We start from the raw sequence: 13800 nt of genomic DNA, 5'->3' as shown, positions 1-13800 counted from the left end.
CAAGTAAATTGCCTTTTTTAAGTCACATGGATGCTATAAAGGTCCTGCGATGACACTAGTGGAGAACAACTTCAGCTGCCCCTTAATGCAATATTTTAGGCTGAACATAAGATATATATAAAATTTTCTTACATTCATGGTAAAAAGTGAAGCACATATTCATGAGGTTTTTGGCGGGAACAAAGTCTTCTGCTTCGTTACATTCAAACAGCACCACAGCAAAGTATTGCACCAGACGGAAAAATATTGATTCATCAACCTTTTTGGAAATCACTCTCTGAAAATAAGAAAATTATATACTTCAAGTGTCTCCAATATTTACATATCACTGTCAACTGCCACCCACAAAAAAGGACAAAAACTTGTCACCTGTCTAATTACATAAGAGATGTAGACAATTTTGTGTTATCAAGCAGACAGAATAAAATAAAACCTGAAACATGTAGGTAACTTTTTTTACGGATAAAAATAATCATTTGTCTAAATGCATGGTAACTGTTGCCGATACAGTAATAGTAAGTATTGCTTAAACCTGTAAAAGTGGTCCTAAATGTTGTTGATGCTGTAAAAGTAAGTGATACTGATACTGTAAAAGTAAGTACTGCAGATACAGTCTAAGTAACTATTGCTGATACTGTAATAATAATGCTGATACAGTGACAGTATTTTTGATATTGTAATGGTTGCCGATACATGTTATATCAAATGTTGTTTATACTGTAATAGTAAGTGATGCTGATACTGTAACAATTAGTGTTGCTTATACTGTAATAGTAAGTGTTTTCGAGCCTTGAAGATCGTTCAGAACGGCATTATTGATGTCTGTGTTTAATTTGTCTCCTGACGTCTTATCTTTGATATGCAGGCTTTATTAACATGTGATAAACTATGATCCTCTTTCAAATAAGAGCAGGTTGAACCGGGTGATGCTCCCCGAGTAGGTTTTAGACACAAAAAGTATACCTTTTGTAGTTTCAGAGTTATATCCCTGGCAAAGTTCAAAGTGCGATAATTCCAAACTTAGACAAGGCAGAGTTACTATTCTTTGCAATGCACTTCTACTCAATGAGATTTATCTATCGACAGAGTTTCTTGCTGATACCTCTTGAATTTTCACAGTAATGTTCCTGACAAAATTCAAAGTGTAAAAATGAACAAAGGGCAATATCTCCAAAATTAGGGAGAGCAGAGTTATGGTTCTTTTGCACTGTAAGTCTTCCAAAATGAGATCTATCTACCCACAAAGTTCCTATATCTACTATACTTTCAGAGCTATGTCAAGGACAATGTTCAAAGTGTAGAATTGAACAAAGGGCAATAACTTTAAACCTGCACTGCACTTCTATTTAATGATATCTATCTATTTACAAAGTTTCTAGTCGATAGCTCTTACGGTTTCAAAGCCTTGTCCAGGACAAAATTCATAGTATATAAGTGATAAAAGGCAATAACTCTAAAATTAGGCAAGAAAGCGTTACCTCTTGATACCTTTTGTGGTTTCAGAGGTTTGTCCCAGACAAAAAGTGGATGAACAGACAGACAGACAGATGGACGGACAAAGCGGCGACTATATTCTCACCCTTTGGAGTGCATAAAAATTCCATGTTGTTTAGTTCCACCCCCTTGTTTTCTCGCCTAGGGCACACGCATTCTTTTACTTGGGGACCATACACCACTTTTTACGGAAGTGTCTCATCGAAGGTTCCATGATAACCGCCGTATGAACACATCTGCGGATGTTTCTAAATTCAAAATTTCACTACATATATTTTCATGTTGAATTCTGCTTAACCGGTGCTAGGGGAAGTGGGCGGTAGCTTGCATAAACAGGTTCAATATAAACCGAGTCTGCAACATTTCCGATTTTGCCGTTTAAGGCGTTGTTTAGGAATTCGTTTTTATTTTATTGCCAATATCTGCAATATTGTTGCTGATAGGAGACAGTTACCGTAATGATGCTGATACTGTTATAGTTAATGTTATATTATGACAGGACACTATCATTTGCTCTCTTAAAAATGAGTTTTGTCTTTTTAAATGAGCATAGACAATTAAAATGACAGTGTCTTTCTAACATGATGATGCATTATTGTAAAGCTTCTTCTTAAACATAAATCTTTGGAAGCAGTGGAAGAAGTGCAGATTTATGATTGGCAAATTCTTAAATAAATTGTATACTATAAAAGAAGTGGCAATAACTAGGGGAATACATCTGTTAAAATAAAAAAAAAAACACTTGTATATACAGTATATGCAGTTTTTATTTGTAGACAAACATAACATGGCTACAAACAAATTGTATTTTAACAAATTCAAGCAAATTGGTTGAACATGGATTTCCAAAGAACATAATAAACTGTAAAAAGAAAAAGTATATAATAAGTTTGTTTGTGTAAATAAAGTATTGCACTAGATAGTAGAGGAAAGATATAACAACAATATAAACTGATACATGAACATGAACTTTCTTGACTTGCTTCTGTTAGACATATTTCTCTGTTTTTTCTTCGTATAAGTCACTGCAGAAACATTTCACAATAGATCAATCGAATTAGCAGAGCTAAGAAAGAATGACATACATGTATAAGTTAAATCATCTTGAAAGACATTAAGCCAAACTGTGGACTTGAACTTTTAAACTTTGGAATTGTACATGTATTCTTATCTCTCTTCCAAATTTAGCTTATATTCATTGATATTATTACTAATAAAGTAGCATTACCGTTTTATATGATTAATTATCTGTCTTTTAAATAAATAAAAGACAACAAAATGAACATTGCAACCTTTGAATCTTAAGAGTTTATTAATATGATTTGGTGTTTATAAAAAAATATGATGAAATATAAAAAAAATATAAAGAAATATAAAGAAATCTGATGTTAATTTTCCCTAATTCTAATGCATTCTTAGAAAAATGTATGTTTTTGAAGCAGACGAGTTACTAAGAAGCAAAATGACAATATATCATGGCATTGACATGGAAAGTAAAGGTTAAACAATATTCAGACAGCCTAATTTTTTATTTCATCATGACTAATATGTTACATAAAGCAGACTATGGACAATGTCTGACATAGCAAGGGTTTGACTCTTCACCTGATGAAACTGTAAGAAGTTGGCCTCTGTCACCCGTAGATAGACAGGCGTAAACATTCATCCATGTTGGTAGCTTAATGTTTGTATTTTTACACTGAAACACTAAAATTAAAATGTACTGTTCCAAAATACAAATCTGCGTAAATCCATTTCACAAGTTTACCAGGTTGAAGATTTAAAGAAACCCTGCCTAGATATCTACAAACTACTAACATTTACAAATAGGTCACAATCATTTTTCGGTGATATGGATCCAAACATTAATGATCAACACTTTTTTGTATTGCTTTTACAATTAAACTTCAGAAAAAAACATGATCTTTTAGGATGTTTATGTGATTCCATAAATACTTCTTAAATAGTTATATTTTTGTTGTTTTTTCCCATTGATTGAGTGTTAAAAAAGTAACTGACTTTGAATAACCAGATATTGTTTTGAATCATACTATAAACCTTGGATTCTTATATATAAGGAAATTATTCAATTAGCTTACAATAGGTCGAAACGTGTTTGTTTCTTTCTTCTCTATTTCTTTGATATTTAACAGCTGGAAAGTTACTTTTTCACATTTCAAGTATCACTATGACTTTAAACCAAATACAACAAATGACGACGAAATAGTGACAACAACAATATAGGCACGATTATGCATATATGCTGCTTGTTCTGACACCATTGATAAATTATATTGTGGTGATTTAATTACCATTTTCTATCATAAAACCTTTTCATTGCAACCATTTCTTTCTCATCATTTTGGTAACGTCACATTTGTGTTTTGCTGATATTGGAATAATAAGTAGCGAAACTTTAAATGTCAGTAACATGCACGCAGTGCTAAATTGAATACATCTAAAAACAAAGCAGCGTGTACTAACATTATTAAACTTCTAACATGTAAAAATGAAGTAATAAATTTAATTTTTTACTGCATAAGGGAATATCAAATTGAGTTTGTTAAGAATTCTTGTAAAGTAAATTACTTTGGTACAGTTATTCTCTTAAGGTGTGCGTGTAATACGACTTTGATACATTGGCTGATTTAAATTTAGAGAGAGATGAAGCTGTTTAGCAGCGAATATTTGTTAGGAATCACACAGGTTTTAACTTGCAAAATTTTTGTGTTGCTTTGAAATAAAAGAATCAAATTTACTTTTATCTTTACTTTGCAGAAATAAATATAATATCAAGTTAATACGAAGATGACTTGATAAAGAGCAAAACAGAGTTTAAGAAAGGAAATTAACATTAGACCAGCCATTATTTCTGCGTTGTTTGATACATTAAAGAACTTATAAAATATGCATCAGTCGCTGGTAATTTGATATGATGTTCCATATTAACTTTATTCTGTCAACGAGGAAATGTTATACTCAGTGAAGTGATATTTACAGTTTTGTAAAAGATATGAAGCCGTTATTGCTAAACAGCTTAGAGTTACATCAAAAAAGTATTTCATTCTGATAAAATCTTGACTACAATATTTTCACTTAGCTCGCATCATGCTCGTTATCTACTTTCATCATTACATCGTGAAATTTTGAGAATGAGAATTATCCACTACCATGAATGTATATACGTCTTTAAAACCTTTAATGGAATCTTTTGAGAAAAAAAATCAACTTATTTCATTTCTTCATTATTGTTGGTGTACATTTCTTGTTTACAAAAAATTACTTACATGCAAATTACTTGGACTATATTTTTCTTCTGTTGCTTTTTGTCAAGTACAGTTAAAGTGGTTTAGTATTTTGTAGTAAAGTTTAAATACTATTTTGATGATATTTTTGTACCTTTATGACAAATAATTTCACATTTATCGCCACTTTTGTAAGGTAACAAGCATCTAACATGCTCTAAAACCATTATTAAAATATTATTAATTTTATGTTTGCCGTTCCCTAAAGGAGTTTCTGAAGCAAAATGTGTCTTTAACAATGAACGCGAATATTAGAGTTTTGTGTTTGACAGCTTTTCAAACATTTTGATTAACTTCATCATAATTGTCATTCCTAAAAATACAATATTTATGCATCCTTATTTCAAACTGATTTGTGTTATATCATATCTAGTTCACTTCTCTACCCGGAGGTTTCATGCTAAGCCTGTTCAAATTGCAAGAAATTGTGTAGTCTGTCAATGTCTTACCTTTTAGAGTATTTTTTTTACATTTATTTTTCTTTCAGAATCAGTTTAATTCTCTGTTAAACTAAAAAATATTCAATTTCCGGATATATCGCATCGAATCCTATGTCTTGCAATTCATAGAAGTTTTGATTCAAATATTTGTTCATTACATTTTTACAGATTTTGTCCATATAAGCTTTAAAAAGCATTGCATTTGTGAATAATGGACTTGATTCTCATTTGATGATTGATTTCAGTGTAATTTCGTCCCCACACTTCTTACTGAATAAGTTTCCAATTAATGTTTGATATATATTCATGTATGTTTTTTTGGCACGAAATTTTCCATGAACCTATAAATCGGCACATGAATATACCTCTATGACTCAAATAATCAACACCAACAACTAAATATGAAATAAATGTGTGCAATCAAAAAGAAGAATCACAGTCTGGATTTATATCTCCCAATGGATATCGTGATATAGTAAATCAGGAAAACAGGGAGAATTTAGTTCTAGAATTATTTCCATATCGTAATAAAACTACGTGAGTTACAATAGCCCGTGATAAATATTAAGAGGATATTTTTTAGTTTGCGTGAAATATGGAATATATTTTCACGAAACATGATAAAATGCCACATATTTTCACGAGCCGGTACGGCGAGTGAAAATATGTGGCATTTTATCATGTTGAGTGAAAATATATACCATATTTCACGGAAAACGAAAAAATAACCTTTATATTTAATTTCATTATCAAAGAAAATGGTAACGAATCCCCTTGCTTGCTACCAACTGCAATTGTACAGCGCGCAGTAATTTATGTGTAAGCACGTGCTGTTTGGCGCTACATTGTGACGTCATGTAAACAACTCTTTAAACGTCTGTAGAGCGTTAATTACTGAATTTAAGATATTGGCGTTCGGATTAATTTTCTTAGTTAGACCATTTTCTATCATGCTAGGTAGTTTTCAAAACAAAATTCAAGAAAAAGTTGTTTTGCATTTATCAGATTTTTCAAACAAAACGGCGAAAGAAGTCCCTTAAAATAAATATGAGTTTTGACTCCGCCCACTTTCATATTTATATTTCATATTTATTTTTAAAAAATATGAAATATATTTGACTGATATAGTACCATATTTCATGGGTAAAATTAAATAAATAGAGGATATTCAAGTTTTGTCTATAAATACATGATTTATTTTCATCGAGTGGTATGAAAATAAATATTTCATGAGTGGCGGTAGCCACGAGTGAAATATGGTAATTTTCATGCCACAAGATGAAAATAAATCATGTATTTATAGAAAAAACTTGAATTTTCTGTTTATTATATACATTTTTCTCTTTTTTGACATTAAAATTTGAAAGACTTTCCCTTAAATTTTGTGTACTGGCAGAATTTAAAAGAAAGTAGTCCGGCAAGACACCAGTGAAAATACGGAAAATATGTTTCACTGCAGTGAAAAATAAATTTTTACAGTGAAAATACGGAAAATGTAAATATGCATTTTATTTCATCAATATTTCTCAATATTTCATTTGTAAGTATATAATAAAAACACATCATTATCTTTGGATGTTTAATGAATTATTTAATCAATTTCTGTACTAACTTTGCACAATCATCCGTTATAATATGGGCCTTCTAACCACTAGTATATTAACACGAACCACGCTAAATATCTTGAATGGAATTGTCCATGATTCTATCTGGATAAAACCATTCATCATTTTTAGGTAAAAATGAATGGATAGTTATGATCAGACGGTGCGGATTTGTGGGCAGATTCAATTGCATGCTAAGGGTTAATCAATATTTATGGATTTATATTGAATCTTTTGTTTTATTCATGATATTTCAAAAAAAAAATGTTTTCATTTACATTTATTTATCCACTACACAATAAATCGAGATTCTCTGATCTTGGTGTAAATAAAACAATTGTTTTAATAGATTGGAGTTTATTTTGCAACTTCTTTTCTTTAAGAAATACTAAATGATAATAATGTAGGTAGAAAAAGAGGGAAGCCTGGGTAGATACATATAGACTACGTAATATTAGCCCAATACAGGTGTGACTTTATTGTTTCTGACTGTAAATACATTTTTCTATGAATACAGTTGCATCTTTTACCACTTTTTATGACATTCAGAGAGGTTTCCTTTCTATAAACTTATACTGAAAACTTCAACTTGCGATAATTAAAAATCATTTTTAGAAACGTTTTATGCCAATTTTAAGTTTCCAGTTTGTTCAAGTTACCCCGAACCATTTTTAGAAAATTTTGTAAATTGTGTTTATTGCATGGTGAGAACATCAAGTGGTCGATCCATATTTTTTTGTCAAAAGACATTTTAGATAATGTGTGCCTTGCTTATCAGATCTATCATCCCTCTGGGTATTACAATTACCATTTATAACGTAAATTAGCTTAATGGAACAAAGATGAAAAAGTTGCCTCATGTCTCTAATTCGCCAGACAAATTGACCCATTAGAACTGGAAATTGAAGTGTTTAATGTTTCCATACAAATATCCAGGAAATTGCATTTTTGACGCATTTATCTCTCGCTCTAACTCGATGTCGGTATTAGTAAGTGTTGTATGTACGTTACTGGTAAATGTTATAGATACATTTTAAAGAAAGCACTACCGATACTTGTTACACTGGATCTTGCTGATATTGCAATAGTAGATGTTGGTGATACTGTATCAATAAGTATTACATTGTATTACTAAAGCTGTTATAGTACTGTTGTAATGTACTGTAATTGTTTACGAGTAAGTGCTAAATGTACTTTATACACTGATAAGTGATGCTAATTACTGTGAAAGTAAATGTTGCTGATACAGAAACAATAAATGCTGTTGGTATAGTGATAATCAGTGTTGCTGAAACCTGTATAAGAAAATGTTGTTAGTAATGTAATTGTAAGTGATGTTGATACTGTAATGGTAATTGTTTCTCAGTATGGCTTCAAACCTGTAATGGTAAATATTGCGAAAACAGTAAAAATGAGTGATGGGGATAATTGTTACATGTTGCTCATTGTTGCTGAATCTTGTAATGCTTATATTGCGGAATCAGCAAAAGTAAGTGATTGTGATACAGTGATTGTAAAATGTTGCTCAATATTGCTGGAACCTGTAATGGTAACCGTTGCCGATACAGTATTAGTAAGTATTGGTAGAACCTGTAAAAGTGGTCCTGATACTTGTGTTAGTAAATGTTGTTGATGCTGTAATAGTACCTGATACTGATACTGTAAAAGTCGGTACTGCTGATACAGTATAAGTAATTTTTGCTGTTAATGTAATAATGTTGCTGATACAGTGACAGTATTGTTGATATTGTAATGGTGTTGCCGATACATGTTTTATCAAATGCTGTCGATACTTTAATAGTAAGTGATGGTGATACAGTAAGTGTTGCTTATACTGTTAAAGTAAGTGTTTTCGATCCTCGCAGATCGTTCAGAACGACATTATTGATGTCTGTGAGTGTTTATGGTGTTTTAGTTCCTTCTATTTGATCTTTTTCCTGGATGGGTTGATCCAATATTCCTTATTGAATATTGGTAAATCACCATTGTCTGCTTTTTAGATTTTTCTTCTGATGTTTTATCTGTGATATGCAGGCTTTATAACACATGATCCCATTTCAAAAATTTCAATGTTGTTTATTTCCGTCCATTGTTTTCTCGCCTAGGGCACACGCATTCTTTCACTTGGGGACCATATACCACTTTTTACGAGTGTCTCATCGAAGGTTCCATGATAACCGCCGTATGAACACATCTGCGGATGTTTCTACATTCAAAATTGCACTACATGTATTTTCATGTGAATTCTGCTTAACCGGTGCTAGGGGAAGTGGACGGTAGCTTGCATAAACAGGCTTAATCAAACAGAGCCTGCAACATTTCCGATTTTGCCGTTGTTTAGAAATTCGTTTGTATTTTTTGCCAATATCTGCAATATTGTTGCTGATACCGGGACAGTTACCGTAGTGATGCTGATACTGTAATAGTGAATGTTACATTATGACAGGACACTATCACTTGCTCTCTTAAAAATGAGTTTTGTCTTTTTAAATGAGCATAGACAATTAAAATGACAGTGTCTTCCTAACATGATGATGCATTATTGGAAAGCTTTTTCTTAAACATAAATCTTTGGAAGCAGTGGAAGGAGTGCAGATTAATGATTGGCAAATTCTTAAATCAATTGTATACTATAAAAGAAGTGGCAATAATTTGGGAAATACATCTGTTAAAATAAAAAACACTTGTATATATATGCAGTTTTTATTTGTAGACAAACATAACATGGTTACAAACAAATTGTATTTGAACAAATTCAAGCAAATTGGTTGAACATGGATTTCCAAAGAACATAATAAACTGTAAAAAGAAAAAGTATATAATAAGTTTGTTTGTGTAAATAAAGTATTGCACTAGATAGTAGAGGAAAGATATAACAACAATATCAACTGATACATGAACATGAACTTTCTTGACTTGCTTCTGTTAGATAATAAATACGTTTCCCTGTTCTCTTCATATAAGTCACTACAAAAACTTTTTACAATAGATCAATCAAATTAGCAGAGCTAAGGAAGAATAACATATTACCTTAAATTAAATCATCTTGAAAGACATTAAGCCAAACTGTGGACTTGAACTCTTGAACTTTGGAATTGTATCTGTATTTCTCTCTCTTCTGACTGAAGGTTATATTCATTGACAATATCACTAACAAAATAGTCTGATTAATTTATATGATTAATTATTTGTCTTTTAAAAATTACAGACAACAAAATGAATATTGCAACCTCTGAACATTAAGAGTAAAATAATATGATTTGGTGCTAATTTCTAATGTTAATTTTCAAAATTCTAAATTAAATAAAATTGCATTCTTAGAAAAATGTAGGATTCTGAAGCAGATGAGTTATTCAGAAGCAAAATGATAATGTATCGTGGCATTGACATTGATATGAAAAGTAAAGGGTTCACAATATCTAGACAGCCTAATGATTGATTTCACCATGACTAATATGTTACATAAAGCAGACTACGGACCATGTCTGACATAGCAAGGGTTTGAAGCTTGACCTGTTGAAACTGTAAGTGTTTAGCCTTTGCCATCAGTACATAGGCAGGCCTACACATCCATATGTGAAGTCTGACCAGGATCAATACTGTTGGTAGCTTAATGTTTGTATTTTTATACTGAAATCACTAAAATTAAAACGAACTGATCCAAAATTCAAATCTGGGTAAATCAATTACACAAGTTCACCAGACTAAAGATTTAGAGAAACACTGCCTAGATATCTGAAAACTACTAACATTTACTTCTAGGCCACAATCATTTTTAAGTGATATGGATATCAACATATTTTGCTTTACTTTTACAATTACACTTAAGAAAAAACATGATTTTTTAAGATGTTTATGCCAAACAGTTCGTTACCCGAGTTTCAAATGTTTGATGTTACACTGGTTATAAAACCATCACAATGCTGTAAATAATGGAATAATATTTATTTTCTTTATACAATGCTGGAAAATATATGGCCATATTTCATAAAAAAATATTTTAGGAGTAATTTATAACTTAAGTAACTTAAGTAATAAATCATTAACCATGCAGCTCATGGAAAGCACTAATGATAGAAAAAGAATGAACATTTTGGAATGTATAAACAACTTTGAGCCATGCCTGTAAAGCTAAAATGTAACTAAGGTAACATAAATTATGATTCAAATAAATCATTACATTTATTGGAAGCATAGTGTTATTCAGCTTCAGCACAAATCATTTCATTTTTTCATTTGATACTGTGAAAAAAACAAAACAAATAAAAACTTTTTTTATACAAAAATTGTAAACCGTTAAAGTAAAAGAATTTTTTGTTTATATTATAACATACATTTATAATTTTTTAGTAGTTCTAATACATACTATTTCTTACATATATTTTTTAACAACATACACTATATATAACAAACAACTAACAGCTGAGTTTAACTCATGTCTAAAAAACGTGGGTTTGCATATTTAATAGTGTAAACAACACTTAATCACTTCTAAATTACATCAACAAAATCTCTATAATTATTATGACACAGTGAAATATATCTAACTCATATAATAATCATTTATTGTACATTAAATGTCAAGGTCATGACCTCATTTATTGTAGCAATAAAAGTCTGCATTCCATATATTAAATGTCAAGGTCATGACCTTATTTATCAGAGCCATAAAAGTCTGTAAAGTATAACAAATTCATTCAATATATTAAATGTCAAGGTCATGACCTCATTTATCGGAGCAATAAAAGTCTGTAAAGTATAACAAATTCATTCAATATATTAAATGTCAAGGTCATGACCTCATTTATCGGAGCAATAAAAGTCTGTAAAGTATAACAAATTCATTCAATATATTAAATTTCAAGGTCATGACCTCATTTATCAGAGCAATAAAAGTCTGTAAAGTATAACAGATTTACTCTATATATTAAATGTCAAGGTCATAACCTCGTTTATCAAAGTCTGTAAAGTATAACAGTTTATTTTTTATCTATGAGTATTATATATCAAGGTTATGATTTTATATTAAAAGATCAGGAAAACCTAAATAATTGTTCCCTGAAGGTCAAGGTAACATAACATATATAAGAGACTGACTAAATTTCACAATCATGTTGTGTATATTGACAAATGACCATTACACAGTTGTTGGTTATTTAAGAATGAAAGTTACTTGTAAGCACTGAGAGTGAAGAATGTTCATATTTACCAGCAGGTTGATGGGTAGGACCACCTACTTTCTGCAAGTTAGATGAATATGTCCTTATCATGTAAGAAATGAACATTTCAAGCAGGATTTGAACATAAAACAATGAGGGGGAAAGACATTCTAATAAAGCCACCTTTACCACTTAGCAAGGCAGATCAGTTTTTCGTACTTAAATGGACACCATAAACAAGAGGGCCATGATGGCCCTGAGGTCGCTCACCTGTATATAGGCCCCCCCAACCCAATGTTGCAGGGCCAATTTAACCCAAGGGCTTTAATTTGCACAAACTTGGTAGACACCCATAAGAAGATGTTTCATGCTAAACATCTAAGCTCTAGCTCATTGGGCTTTTTAAAAGAAGATTTTTTTAAAGTTTTTACTATACACATATAGTTAAAAACAATGACACCCCTGGGGCCGGGCCAGTTTTGACCCCAGGGCTTTTATTTGAACAAACTTTGTAGACACTTACTAGAAGATGTTTCATGCTTAATATCTAAACTCTAGCTATTTGGGTTTTTTCAAAGAAGATTTTAAGTTTTTGCTATACACATATAAAGAAAATCAATGACCCCCGGGGCGGGGCCAATTTTGAGCCCAGGTCTTTTATTTGAACAAACTTTGTAGACACTCACTAAAAGATGGTTCATGCTTAATATCTAAACTCTAGCTATTTGGGTTTTTTCAAAGAAGATTTTTTAAGTTTTTGCTATACACATATAAGGAAAATCAATGACCCACGGGGCGGTGCCAATTTTGACCCCAGGGCTTTTATTTGAACAAACTTGGTAGACACCTATTAGAACATGTTTGATGCTAAATATCTTAGCCATAGCTCTTTGAGTTCTTTAAAAGAAGATTTTTAAGTTTTTAATATATATGCATATAGGGAAAATCAATGATCCCCCGGGGCGGGGCCAATTTTGACCCCAGGGCTTTTATTTGAACAAACTTGGTAGACACTTATTAGAAAATGTTTCATGCTAAATATCTTCGCTCTAACTCTTTTGGTTCTTTAAAAGAAGATTTTTTAAGTTTTTACTATATGCATATAGGGAAAATCAATGACCCCCTGGGGCGGGGCCAATTTTGACCCCAGGGCTTTTATTTGAACAAACTTGGTAGACACCCATTAGAACATGTTTCATGCTAAATTTCTTAGCTCTAGCTCTTTGGGTTCTTTAAAAGAAGATTTTTTAAGTTTTTACTATATGCATATAGGGAAAATCAATGACCCCCCGGGGCGGGGCCAATTTTGACCCCAGGTCTTTTATTTGAACAAACTTGGTAGACACCCATTAGAACATGTTTCATGCTAAATATCTTAGCTCTAGCTCTTTGGGTTCTTTAAAAGAAGATTTTTTAAGTTTTTACTATATGCATATAGGGAAAATCAATGACCCCCCGGGGCGGGGCCAATTTTGACCCCAGGGCTTTTATTTGAACAAACTTGGTAGACACTCACTAGAAGATGTTTCATGCCAAATATCTTAGCTCTAGCTCTTATGGTTTTTTAAAAGAAGATATTTAAAGTTTTTTCTTTCAGTTGCCATGGCAACCAGAGTTCTGCATGGAATTAAATTCTTTGAACAATTTTTAAAGGTGACCACCAAAGGAACATTCCTGTGAAGTTTGGATGAAATTGGCTTAGTGGTTTATGAGGAGATGTCATTTAAAGTAAAAGTTTACGGACGGACGATGGATGGACGCCGGACGGATGCCGGACGAAAAGCGATCACAAAAGCTC

The 13800-nt window shown here is 31.5% G+C and overlaps 1 protein-coding gene across 1 annotated transcript in view; it reads right to left on the bottom strand.

Annotated features, from left to right (window-relative positions):
• The window catches only part of LOC132741382 (uncharacterized), a 98406-nt gene that overhangs the window by 1174 nt on the left and 83432 nt on the right, over window positions 1-13800 (bottom strand). Inside the window, exon 5 of the mRNA XM_060729538.1 lies at window positions 133-277. Within this exon, the coding sequence (XP_060585521.1) occupies window positions 133-277 (145 nt within the window). The remainder of the gene's footprint in view (window positions 1-132; window positions 278-13800) is intronic.

Source organism: Ruditapes philippinarum, unplaced genomic scaffold (assembly GCF_026571515.1).
Source record: "Ruditapes philippinarum isolate M1 unplaced genomic scaffold, ASM2657151v2 ctg501_1_1_1_1, whole genome shotgun sequence".
NCBI lineage: Eukaryota > Metazoa > Mollusca > Bivalvia > Venerida > Veneridae > Ruditapes > Ruditapes philippinarum.
This window is presented reverse-complemented; position numbering and strand designations above follow the sequence as displayed.